The sequence below is a fragment of the Anastrepha ludens genome, chromosome 6 (assembly GCF_028408465.1).
Source record: "Anastrepha ludens isolate Willacy chromosome 6, idAnaLude1.1, whole genome shotgun sequence".
In the NCBI taxonomy this organism is placed as follows: domain Eukaryota; kingdom Metazoa; phylum Arthropoda; class Insecta; order Diptera; family Tephritidae; genus Anastrepha; species Anastrepha ludens.
In genome coordinates this window covers 108,225,958-108,239,074 of record NC_071502.1, presented here as the reverse complement: position 1 = coordinate 108,239,074, position 13,117 = coordinate 108,225,958, and the positions used below count along the sequence as shown (strand labels likewise).

Here is a 13,117-nt window from a genome sequence, read left to right as displayed (position 1 = left end):
ATCGGAAACAGTCTCTTAAGAATAAGACATTCCATAAGTTTGGAAGTGATCGGTAGCAAGCTGATTGGACGATACGATTCAATCGAATCTGGTTTTTTTGCCAGGTTTGAGGCCCATTTTAATTTGAGCCACTTTCCATTGGGCAGGAAAATTTTCAGTTAATATATAATAATTGCATTAAATACATACATTAACAGAGTAACTCCTATTTGTGGGAGCTCTTTGAGTACCTTAGCTGTAATAAGATCGTAGCCGGGCGATTTATTTGTGTTCAGATTTTTAGTGCAGATTTCATTTCAATTTTAGAAAATTTACGTATGGGTAGGTCCATTAGATAGGTTTGTGTTAGTACAGAATTTACGTCTTCTAGGGTAATGGGTGAAGAGGCCATTGTGTGCGGGTTAAATACTCTTTTTAGATGCCGGGCAAATGTCGCTCCTCTTTCGGAGTCGCTTTTAGCCCATTCATTATTTTCCATTCGAAGGGCAGGTAGCTGGGGTATACGTCTTTTTATATTTCTAGCAGCCTTCCGGAGTGAATCTGCTGTAGCGTTAAGACTACTGAGACAACGATTAAGTTGTGTGCTTAGTTCATTAACAAAAGCTTCTATGAGATGCCTTGTGAGTGTATTTAAGTTTTTTTATCTGCCGGATGTCTAGTTTACTGCCACTGTTTTCGTGCAATCCGTTTCTTGTAGTTCCTTTTAGTACTGAGAGAAATTTGTAGTGCCTGTTTTGGCAACGAGAAAGGAGGGTCGAACTCGACGCTACTGTAAGCAGCAGTTGAAATATTCAACAGCTTCAGCAATATTAAATTCCGTTTTTAGCGGGAGTTTTAAATTTATTGTTGAAGATACTAAATATCGAAAGTGATTCCAGTCAGATTTGTTATTATAGAGATAACATTGAAAAAATTACGATCAAATTCTAATCTACGGAATCAACAAATGACTGCTTCTAATGGACGATAAGCCTCTTTGCGGTCGCCATAATATTTATTAATGTGAAGATAATATTTTTCCAATGTACTTATTCTTGATGCTCATACTTTTTACGCTAAGTCTAACACAGCACTAAATCGGATTAGATATTTATACATCTCAACTAAATAATAAAAAATAAAAAAATGGAAAAAATAGAATAAATATTGTAGAAAACAAAAACAAAACTAATAGAAAAAAGATAATAAAGAAATACAAAAGTATACCATTGACCTATTTACTCACTACCGACTCGTTTTTCCATTCACTCATAATCTCTTACTATACCTCCACAATGTATATAGCTCATATAAAATATAAATTTTGCTCTCTTTTGTGCGCTTTAAATTTATTAATCCCCTCTGTTACCACTTAAGCATGCCCACAAGTAGTCAAGCAAGAGCGATCAAGGGTCGTAAAAATGTATTGAGACTGTGAACTGCAAAAGCAACGAAGCAAAAGTAGGCAATCGAAAGAAGAGAAAGCCATAACAAGCAGACATTTGCCACACATTCTTGGCCACGCACGTGCCCAACATGCATACTTGGGTATTTACTTGCACTCCGGCAACTTCAAGAGAAGTTGGAGTTTGTCCGTTAGCCAGTTAGTTGTTTCAACGCCAACCCAGTTCCTCTACCTACTACTCCAACTCCTACTACTCTCACTGCCACTTCGCCGTCTACCAATTCAATTCGATTCGTTTAAGCAGTTACGGGTTACCAACTTTAATAATGCTCGTAAAGGTTGCATACTTTGTGGCGTATACGCACTTATTTTCACACACACACATACGCATGCACTTATAACAGCTATAAAAATCATTTTTAGTTTGATGCACATATTTTTTACGCTTACATGCGAATGTGTGTGCGGGTGCCTCCGCTTTGTTTGCTGGCATTTGTGAGTGGTCGCCGCGGATTTGCCGCTTGCCTGTGGCTATTCGCCTGTAAATGTGCTTTTATTTTTATCGATGCCTACACTCATTCGTTGGTGCGCCGATGTAGCTGGATGGCTGGTGCGGGGGCTGAACGGTAATGCCATAATAGCATTATGAAATGAAAGGTATAATGCATTGTAATGCCGGGAAGTATGCAACGTTGTGCTACTTTTTTTTTAGTCTAAAACGAATATTTCCGATGGAGCGTTTGTTGTCTGTTGTGGTTTTCCGCTTCGCTTGGAGGCTGTGGAAATCAATTTTTTTTGCAAAGGAAAATGTTTGCACTAAGCGTTATTTTTTATTTATGTAATTAATTTGAATAGAAGTATGCGTTGGATCGCCGTGGCCGAATGGGTTGGTGCGTGACTACCATTCGGAATTCAAAGAGACAACGTCGGTTCGAATCTCGGTGAAAGATAAAAAAATTAAGAAAAAGTTTTTTTCTTATAGCGGTCGCCCCTCAGCAGGCAATGGCAAAACTCCGAGTGTATTTCTGCCATGAAATAGCTCCTCATAAAAAATATCTGCCGTTCGGAGTCGGCTTAAAACTGTAGGCCCCTCCATTTGTGGAACAACATCAAGACGCACACCACAAATAGGAGGAGGAGCTCGGCCAAACCCCCAAAAAGGGTGTACGCGCCTATTATATATCTATATATATATATATGCGTTGGAAATATGTTTTGTTACATATTTAACTTGGGTAATAAGTACTTTGAAAATTCCTAAAAAAAAGATTTCAAAAATCTGAGGAGCCAAATGAAGACAGGAATGTGACATAAAAATTATGGAAAAGGAAGACTGCAAAATATTACAAATTCACGCCAAAAAATAAAATGAACGATCTGAATTAGTTTAGAGAACTTAATACTCGTAAATGCAGCACAGCACTGATGAATGAGGACCTAAGGCTCTCGCCTCATTTTAAATTTTGTATTTTGGGTGTTTCTCTAAAAGTGTCTTAAAGGGGCACGAAAAAAGTTTTTTATTTTGGTTTTCTACATTTTATTTTTTCATCTCTTGTTAAAAATAAAAATTTTTTTTTTGGCCGTGCGAGGTTCGTTCAAAAAGTTGTGAGCCTTAAAAAATGGTCTTAAAAAAAATGGTATGCCGCGGGCGATGCAGATTCCGGCACTCACAGGTGTCTGAAATCAAAAATACAAAATGGTTCTGGTTCAGGTTGTTGTTGTGTGAACTTCGATCCTAAAAACAAAGCAGAAATGGACAACGAATTTGGACTCAGCAACTCAGAAAATGTATACATGGAGTAATTTTTTGAAATTTTTACGCTGAATATTCTTGATTTCTCCTTGAAAAAATTTAGTTTTTAAGTTTTTGGGTAGTTAGGGAATGATTTTACTTCTTAAGGGAGCCTGGAAATTAGCGTACTTGCCGGAATGTATTACCGTTGAATAAATAACATTTTTTATTCATAAAGTTTTTCTGAATTTATCACAAAGTTACTTCTATTCAAATAATGTTTTGATATTATAAAAAAATGAAAAAAAAAATTGAAAAAAATTGAGCGTAGACAATCATTTACGAGCATTTTAAGAAAAACATTATTAAAACCGGTCAATAATTGCCTTATTAAGGATTTATGAATGAAATTAGTCGAAAAATCTTCATTATGTTTTGTAGAATATTAGAATTTTACTCCAAAAGTTCACAAGTTGCCGAAAAATGTGCGTTGTGTGCTGTAGAATATTAGAATTCTACTCCAAAACTTCACAGGTTTTTTGCAGTGCATTGAAAATTTCCGATTTTCCAACTTTTTGGAATTTCGTCTTTTATCGCACACTGCTTTCGGCTGAGAAACCACGTATTGAAATATTTCGAGAAAAGTTTTTGTAAAACATTTTAACCCTCCACCTACAATATAAATTTAATATTTTTCAATTAAATATTTGACTAAATACAAAAATTATATAAATAAAATGAAATAGAGGTTAGGTTAGGTTGACCTGGCTGGCTGAAGACCATCACATAAACCTATAGGTCCTTAGTGGTACCAGATGGAGCTTGACTCTTACTAGTAGTACTAGTTTCTTGTAAGTAAGCTCTGGAGCTATAACCCCGAGAGACATTCTGACTTCTCATATTGTAGAGTTCCTAAACATTTCTTTCGGGTTCCAGCTAAGGGCAAGAACATAGAAGGGGTTCAAGAGTTTCCCTCGCTTCCAGTTCATTGCAAAATCTGCTGCAATAATTGTTTGTAATTCCCAAAAAAAATAAAAACAAAAAAATACATATATAATTTTGCAATAAGCGTTCAAATGAGCCACACGTATGAAAAATATTAGTTTGAAATTTTCCACAAAAATATGCGCCATTCAATTTTATTTTATACTCTTGAAGACAATAGCAATCGCAAATGTAGTTTCGTACAATTGTTTGCAAATAATTTAGATCCACTTGCGCCCTAATTAGGAAAACTTCTTTACACTGTAAAACGAATAGAAATATTCAGGTAAAAATCGGCAGGTGGCCCAATAGCCTGCAGCTCTTCCTCTTTCATAGTTATGATACGACATTCTTGTCTTGTTTTCGTCCCATTTTGACGCACAGCTTTAGTGGCTAGCTTCCCTTCGCCGTATGTGGCATTTTGCAAGCCAAGACCAGCATTGAACAAATTTCCTAAGTGCTCATAAATGATTTCGCAGATTTATATTTGCGCAGCATGTGACGCATAGTTATGACAGTTCTTATTAAAAGTAAAAAATCAACTCCCAAATGTTTCCAATTTTCCTCTGCTCAATAAAATACAATAAAAAAAAAGTACATCGTTTAGCTTCAAATTTATGCACAATTTGTGCCATTCATTTCGAACACGTTCTTTTTAAATATTTCACAAGTAAATTACTGAGAAAACAGTTAAAATAATGCCAGAAGTTGCCAATACAGGCAGAGAAAGCAAGGAAACTCAGCAAATTTGCAAAACAAAAGAAAAACAAAGTGAAAAAAATTAAGGTACACTTAAATATGCCACACATTATTATTTCCTTTTGAAATTCTTGGAAATGAGAGAACATTTTTGTAACAGTAAAACAGAAAACAGCAAGAAAGACATCACCGCCAAATGACAACGTGAGTAATTACCGTTAACAAGTAAATGAGCTTATTTTTTGCAGCAAATGCGCTAAACGTGACAAGCGCATCGCACACGTACATACAACTAAGCTACACCCATATCCACGCATACACCCACACACCTATACACTCGCACACGTGTGTGAACAGTACATATTAGCATAATCACTGAAAAGTACTCTACGTAAAGCAGCAGCGTCAAGCCGCAAGAGGTGTTAAAGAAGTTAGACGGATTTCACTGAGCACCGACAGGGGTAGTTGTGTCTGGAGTACAGGTGTAAATGTGGCTGGGGAGAAATTCCGAGAATTTTTTGTAGCACGTATGAGTTGTACAAAATGCGGAGTTTTAGTGAGAAGTAAAATGTATGTAGTTTTGGAAGGAAAATCTACAGCTGCAAATAAAATTTATGTACATTTGTGCCAAAGTTATTTAAGAAATATTTTTCCACTTCACTTTTGAGGTAAACTAGTTACAGGTTTGCTTTTATAAAATTTTTTTTTTTACGTTTTTTTTTATTTTGTGTGCTCAAGACTGGTTTAATTAAAAATATTATTATCGCTTTATTCATTTGCGTGTTTTTGTATTTCGATTTCACTGAGAAGTCAACTTCAAAATGATAAATGATATAGAATTGATGTCGTTATCGTGTGAATTACGAACATTTGGAAAACAAAAGTTTTTTAATATAATATTTTGTTTAAAACTTTAAAGTCAAAAAAAGGCCAAAAAGGGAATTTCATCTTTGAACGACCTCCATTTTGTCAATGTTTTTTAAGGGGTTTGGAGTGGTCAGAATTTTCAAAAAATTGGATTTTTTGTTTACATTTTCTTAAAGTATAATATTTGTAAAGGGCGCAGCGTATGCGGTGGCTAGGTCACGTGCTCCGTATGCCTGCTGAATCCGCTGTAAGGAAAGCCATGACTGGAAAGATAATTGGTGCGAAGGCGAAGGGAAGACCGAGAAACCGATGGATAGACGCAGTAGGAAGCGATCTCACAGCAATTCGCTCCTACAAAGGAAAAGCAAGCAATAGAACACTTTGGAGGAGTTTTGTGAAGGCAGCTTTGACGCACCCCGCGTTGTAATGCTGTGAATGATGATGATGATAATATCTTAAAAATGTTGTGTGAAAATTTGAAGTGAATCCGATAAATATTTTTGGAGTTATTCAACAATTAACAAAGGGTGCTCGGGCTCTACATAAATCGATAGCAAAACTTTAAATGCATTTTCCTGAAAACTATGTTTTTTGATGATGATTTTTTGGTGATCACTGTAGCTTGGTGGATTTCAATAAAATGTATACTGCTTTGGAAAGACATAAAAAACTCGTGCCTGATCGAAGGATTTTTTTTTCAAAAATTTCGATTTATTTTAAACAATCGAAAATGTGAAAAATGTTTCCCGAGACCGGCATATTGTTAATTTTGAAAAAAAATAAAAAAGCTTAATTCAGGCACTAGATTATCTATTAATACAACTAATTTCTCTCGTCCGATTGATTTTAGATGAATCTCCAAGGACTTGTGATAATAACCGCAAGGGACTTCTGGAGAAACGGGCTCCTCACAAACAGCGATCAATTTTGCAATTATTAACTTTTTTGTTGAAATTTTGCTAAAGTCAAGTGAAAACATGATGTATTAATGCTATGTTTTTATTTTGGTAAAATAAAGCAATTGACTAGCAAAAAAAATTATTGAACATCATCATTTTTTTAAGCATCTGACTACCCCTAACCCCATAAAGATTCACACGATATCGAAATTCATACTGGATAAGAACCTTTTTGCCTTTTTGATTTCAGACACCGGTGAGTCTCGGACTCCGTGTCGCTAGCGACATACCTTTTTGGGAAGATAAATTTTTGAAGGCTGATCACTTTTTAAACGATTCTCCTATGGATAAAAAAAGTTTTTATTTTTTAACAATGCTTGAGAAAATAAAATACTGAAAACAAAAATTAAAAATTCTTTTTCGTTTCCGTTTTACGACTTTCAAGAAATACCCAAAAAACACCACTTCAAACGAAATCTACTACTTCCATGCCATTTTGTAATATTTGAAAACAAAAATATAGTCGTGAGGGGTTGAATCTAGGGAATACGCTGGAAAAGAGAGTGCATTTTAATGTTATTCGAGGAATTTGGCCGTCCCAACAGCGAACTTCATGACCAGGGAGGGAGACAAAATGAGAGTCGTTCAAGGAAGCCATTTCAGTGTAACTGTCATTGAATGCCATTATTTAAAAGTTGCGAAGGAATTTTTTTTCCAAAACTATGGCGAAAAAGAATCATTTTCAACTCTGCGTTAACTTTGCATAACTTAGTCTATTATAGCAGAGATATATTGAAAATTTCACGAAGAAATTTTTTCGAAAAACTCCACATTTCTTTGGCCTTATCAGTAGTTTGACCTGAGTGCATCGCATTTTTTATTGTGTGACCATTTGAAACAGACGGTTAAGAAGATTATAAAAAACGGAGTTTGAATAGCAAAATTTATCGGCCATTCTGTACTACTGTGTATGAAACTGTAATATTCACTTTACCTAATCTAAGGTTTGACTGAATCTAACAGTGTTTTGCGATCTTATCCAAAGTCGAAGCTTAATTTATGTTGGCTGGCCCTTTACTCCCTTTCCGCAAGCTTAAAATGCAGAACTGGTCTTTTTAAGGCGCTTTATATATTTTTACCACAGTATTATTAGTGTATACGCAAGCGATTTTGCATAATTATTTTTAAGTACGCGCACACTTTCTTCCTTCTGCTCTCACTTAGTTCCAGCTAAGTATCTGCCTAACTTCCACATTTGCTTCTTTGCTTTAATTGCTGTGCTTCCACAGTCTTATCCTTTACTTACCTATCTGCCACTAATTTTGTATGTTTGCACATAACTTAGTGACTTTGCATTTACTTAAGCAAACAATGGAAGCACAGCTGCCGTTGTTTTAAGACCTCAATTAACTTTTGCTTGCCTGTGTATTAAATTATTGAGTCGTGGTTGAATGGCTTTTGGTAGGCAGCCACTTGTATGTCTCATATAAAGCTGGCTGTGTTGCCATGCTTTTACTAATATTTGTATATGTTGCTGAAAATAAAGGAATGCCAGCAAACTGACAACAATTTGTCATTCAATGCATGGGAGAGTGGTGAAATATAAAGGGTGGTAAGTATAAAGAAATGAATTAATGCCTTCGCTGAAAGGCAGATTATTTTTATGAGAAACTTTTTCCATGTCAGAAATGTATTTGTAAATTTGTCTTCGCTTATTGAGAATTAGCGAAAAATCTATTACAAAAATCTGTTTTTCATTTTGGACCGTCATATTTGATGAGTTGCTGTGGAACCAAAGATATGAAAGTGGGCATAGAACGCAGTGATCTAAAACATGCTAAGGGTAGGGGGTGCGTTTCTAATTTATAACTTAGATTTCTCTGACCTTATTTTGTATGGGTTTTCAATTCTTTTGACGTTGCTGGATTTTTAAAATTAAAAAAAATATTTTAGCGAGCTGTAGAATGCTTCGGACAGGCAAATAATATTAAAAAAATTGTATTAAAATATTATTTACTTAAATTTATTAAATTATTATTTTTTATTATTATAGTTGGTCTCAATCGACAGAAATTCAGTTTGTACTGCTATGATCTCACTGCTTTGCAGCATAAAGCTGATTTTTTCTAAAGTCTGGAAACCAATTGAAACCAATTTGTTTATGAACATATGATTTTGAGATGAAGAGTACAAGTAAAATGAAAAAAAAATATATATATATAAACGACTCCACAAGGACTTCGGATTCGACCAAAATCACCTAAAGTATTCTCCGAAATTTTGAAGGTATTTTGAAAAATTTACGTGAAATTTACTACAGGGTGGGAGCGATCTTTTTGACTGAGATTATCCTTCGCTGTTGGGAGGGAGACATTAATATTTTTTCTGATAGTCAAGCTGCGATCAAGGCACTGTCGTCACCGTATTGCAGCTCTCTTCTCGTGAACTCCTGTAAGAAGAAACTCAAACATCTCGACCGAGCAGGGAACATCTCTCGTATTTGGGTTTCTGGGCACAGGAATATAGAGGGAAATGGAATTACCGTCGAGCTTGCCAGGAAGGGGTCGACAGAACCGTTCCAGCTGTCCCCCTCGCAGACATCAGTGTCCCTTTGTCCGTTGTTAAAGGGAAACTACACAATTTCTTTCTAAAAAAGCGCAAGACAGATGGAGGTCTGTCCCATCGTGCGCTATTTCGAAAACACTATGGCCCCAATACGATAGAAACAGAAGGCTTAAGGTGATGGGAATCCCCGCCATTCAATTTCCAAACTCATTGCGGTGTTCACTGGTCACTGGGTGATCGGTACTCATGCGGAGAAGCTTGGAATTCCGTACAACTCCTATTGCAGAAGCTGTGGGGATCCTACAGAGAAAGAGACTGTTGAACATTTTCTCTGCAAATGTTCGGCTCTGGTGGCTAGGCGCTTGAGATTCCTTAGCGTACCCTTTGGGGATGACTTGAAAAAATTCTCCAGCCTAGATCCCTTTTCTCTCCTCCACTATATCAACAGCACTGGATGGCTGTAGAAGGTTTTCTCATCCCAATCATTTTTCTTTGCACAAGTAATGGTCCACATTATGGTATCAAAACGGCACGTAAGTGCTACTTGAAGTGTGCCTGTGGCACTCTTGCCATTTTACCTACCTGCCTTCGTTAAAAAACGAAAAAAAAATAAATAATTGGCGCGTACACTTCTATTAAGCATTTAACCGAGCTGCGTCTTTATCTGACAGGCATTTCACTTTTACTCTTTTGACCGACAGCTAAAAGTGTCCTCAGGCTTAAGTTGAGGCAAACTATGTTTGCATCTTAAACAGTAGTGGCACAAAAAGAGAAGCTGTGATCTTCAGATCAGGGTGATTGACTTGTATTACTTCTTCTGCATTTACTCTTGCGACAGAAGTGACTGAGAATATGATATGTTTCGAAAACATGGAGACAAATTTTCTCAAGGATCATTTGGTTCAAAAATGAATAATGGAAGAGGATTTGGCGTTTTCCATAAGCAACTCTCATTGAGACACGATTTCAAATTTCGAATCTGTATATTTCTGGTGTATATTCAAACCAAGCTTTGATCGCAGCTCAAGCATATAGAGACTCGCGCTTTCAATACAAGGTTTCTTTCTTAATAGTCAGCCTGTGATTAAAATGCGTGGTAAGAGTCTGCGAAGAAAATATCTAAGCCAAGACTTGGTGACTCAAGTCACGGCAAATACGATTTCCTGGGCTTTCTGTTGTCACAAAGTAAAGAGAACTTTATAATAGCTACGTCAGGGTGAGCTTATCTTAATGTCTGCAGCGTGTTCACTTTGACCAACATTTTTTGACTAGAACTGAGGCTCCAAAAGCAGAATGCGGCTTTTTGCAATAATCTTAGGGGACCTTATGACTATCTGGGTTGGAGGGTTGGAGGTGAGTATATTACATTTTGAAGAAGCTACTGGAATGAGAAAAAGGTAAATTCCTTTCAGAACTTCTTCTGCAGAGGTCCTGCACTTTGGAGCACGCGTTTTAAATAACTGAGAGACTACTTCTTCGAGACCTAGATAGTTTAGGCACCTTATCGTTAGAGGAGCTGAGTGGTCATAAAACCATAATGGAATATAATTAGGGATATCTCTCCATTGGGTGTACTCTTTTACTTCAATATAAACTTTTTCTGAATATCCTTATCTAAATATATCCTTGCGAAAATTTTGTATTTGCATGACTTGACATATAATTATGGATATCAAAGCATGCCTCTACTACTGCTGCTTTTTTAGATTTGTATAAATTCTTAATATATTAATTTAATAATAAATACAATAACATCACTGACTAAATGTAAGCCTGCATATCTAAGTTGGAGAGAAATCGCCTACACTTTAGTCTACATAATTTGTGAGTTTACCTTTAATTCGATTTTCGATTACTCCTTAAATATACTTGAAACTCAATTCCCTAGTGGACATTTACTAAATAATCTTTTAAAATATCAAAATATGCGTATACAGCCTCTAGCCGGCATGCATGACATGTTCATAGACACTGGGGCGTATACGCAACAAATCATTACTTGTCATTATGCCTATAAATTTATGCTAAAATGGGAAATTCTCGGCGTGAACGCTTGATTAATTACAAATATGTATATACCTGCATGTTTATATGCAAAATTGGAGGTGTGCTTGGGTGTTGCTACTAAAAAATGTTTACTGAAGCTTAGTTTGAAAATTTCAATAATTATTTGATATTACATATACATACATATAAATAGTTAAGTTTACAGTGTGCAGCAAAAGTGGGTCAGCCCAGAGGCTCAGGGACTTTAAACCCAAGTTAATTTAAGCCAATTTTCACTAACTTTTTGGTGCAAAAAAAATCCGAAATATATTTTTTGAAAAAAAAGCTTAAAAAATTTGAAAAATATTTTTAAAATTTATTAATTGCAAACTGAGAGGAAAAACCAGAACATTAAAAAATGTTTTTATTTACCACTTATATTTTAATATCAGTTACGCATACTTTTTCTTTTTGTTTTTACATAATTATATTTTTTATCAAATGCAAGTAATTATAATTTATTTTAACTAAATAATAAAAATTAAAATAATTCAAACAAATAAAATAAATAAATAAATAATTTTCGAAAAAACTATTGCTCATACTTATAGTACATAATATATAATATATATATATCTATAACACAAATACCTACATCCATCGATAGCCCACTTGATAACCACTGAAAATAAAAAAATTAAAAATAATTTTGTGAATACAAAATTTTCAAATTAAGTCCAAAAATTGTCCAAACTACAAACCATAGCTCTACCACCAAAAATTAGAGATGAGCGCTGAATACTACGTGGTATGTAAATGAAATTACAAAATTTTTTGAAAAGTTACTGAATGTGGACAAACTTTGGAGATGCGATGTGGCAGTGGTAGCCGAGTGAGTTTGCGCATAAGCATCAGTAGCTAAAGCATGAAATAATCGAGGTGAAAAAGCTTTGCGAGCGAGCCGCCATTTTTTCAGTGATGGCATAAAATTCTGAAGCCAAACCTGACATTGGAGTGAAACTTGAGTGAAATACAGGGTGGCGCACGAATCGTGCTACAAAACCAAAACGTAATAACTTTTTTTCTGTGTGAGTAATCGGCTTTTTTATTTTTTTATTTTGCAGATTAGTATTTAGATTTACAAAAAATGGAGGCTTGGGATACCGAAAAGAGGATTTGGATAGTGCAGCGGTACCATGCTTTGCAGTCCATCATTTCTGTCCAAAGGGAATTTAGGCGGGAGTTTGGCGGCACTCCCCCGAGCAGATGGACCATTATGAGGCTGGTGAACATGTTTGCTGAATCTGGAAGCATCGCACGCAGACCGTACCATCGAGATCCCCATGTTCGGGTCGAAGCCACAATCGCGGCTGTAGCATCGTCAATTCAGGCAAATCCAAGAGTTTCGACTCGTAACTTGTCGGCGCAAATTGGAGTTAGCAGACGGTCATTGCAGCGGATAGTTCATGATGACTTAAACTTGTTTCCGTACAAAGTTCAAATCACAAGCAAATTAAACCCTCTGGATTTGCCTATTCGCCTGGAATTTTGCCAAAAAATTATTGAAATGGCCGAAGAAGACAACAACTTCAGAAATTGCTTGTTTATGTCTGATGGGGCCCATTTTGATCTAAACGGCAATGTAAACAAGCAAAATTGCCGTATATGGAGTCAATCAAATCCGCAAATACTCCATGAGATGGAACTGCACCCAGAACGAGTCACAGTGTGGTGCGCAGTTTCATCAAGGTGCATTGTCGGGCCATACTTCTTCGAAGAAAACGGTGTAACAGCGACTGTAAATGGGGACCGTTATTTAAACATGTTGAAGGAGTTTTTTTATCCAGAACTGCGGCGAAGACGTATCCCTTTTAACAGCATTTGGTTCCAGCAAGATGGAGCAACTGCCCATATAGCCAGACCGGTTATGGAGGAGCTCCAACGAAAATTTAGAAATAAATTGATATCCAGAAATTCCACTTTCCGCTGGCCCCCAAGGTC

General features: G+C 35.9%; 1 protein-coding gene across 1 annotated transcript in view; it reads right to left on the bottom strand.

The window, feature by feature from the left end:
* LOC128868721 (protein kinase C, brain isozyme-like) overlaps positions 1–11,793 on the bottom strand; it is a 106,810-nt gene extending 95,017 nt beyond the window's left edge. Inside the window, exon 1 of the mRNA XM_054111146.1 lies at positions 11,772–11,793. Within this exon, the coding sequence (XP_053967121.1) occupies positions 11,772–11,773 (2 nt within the window). The 5' untranslated portion in view covers positions 11,774–11,793. The remainder of the gene's footprint in view (positions 1–11,771) is intronic.
* Positions 11,794–13,117: the final 1,324 nt, after the last annotated feature.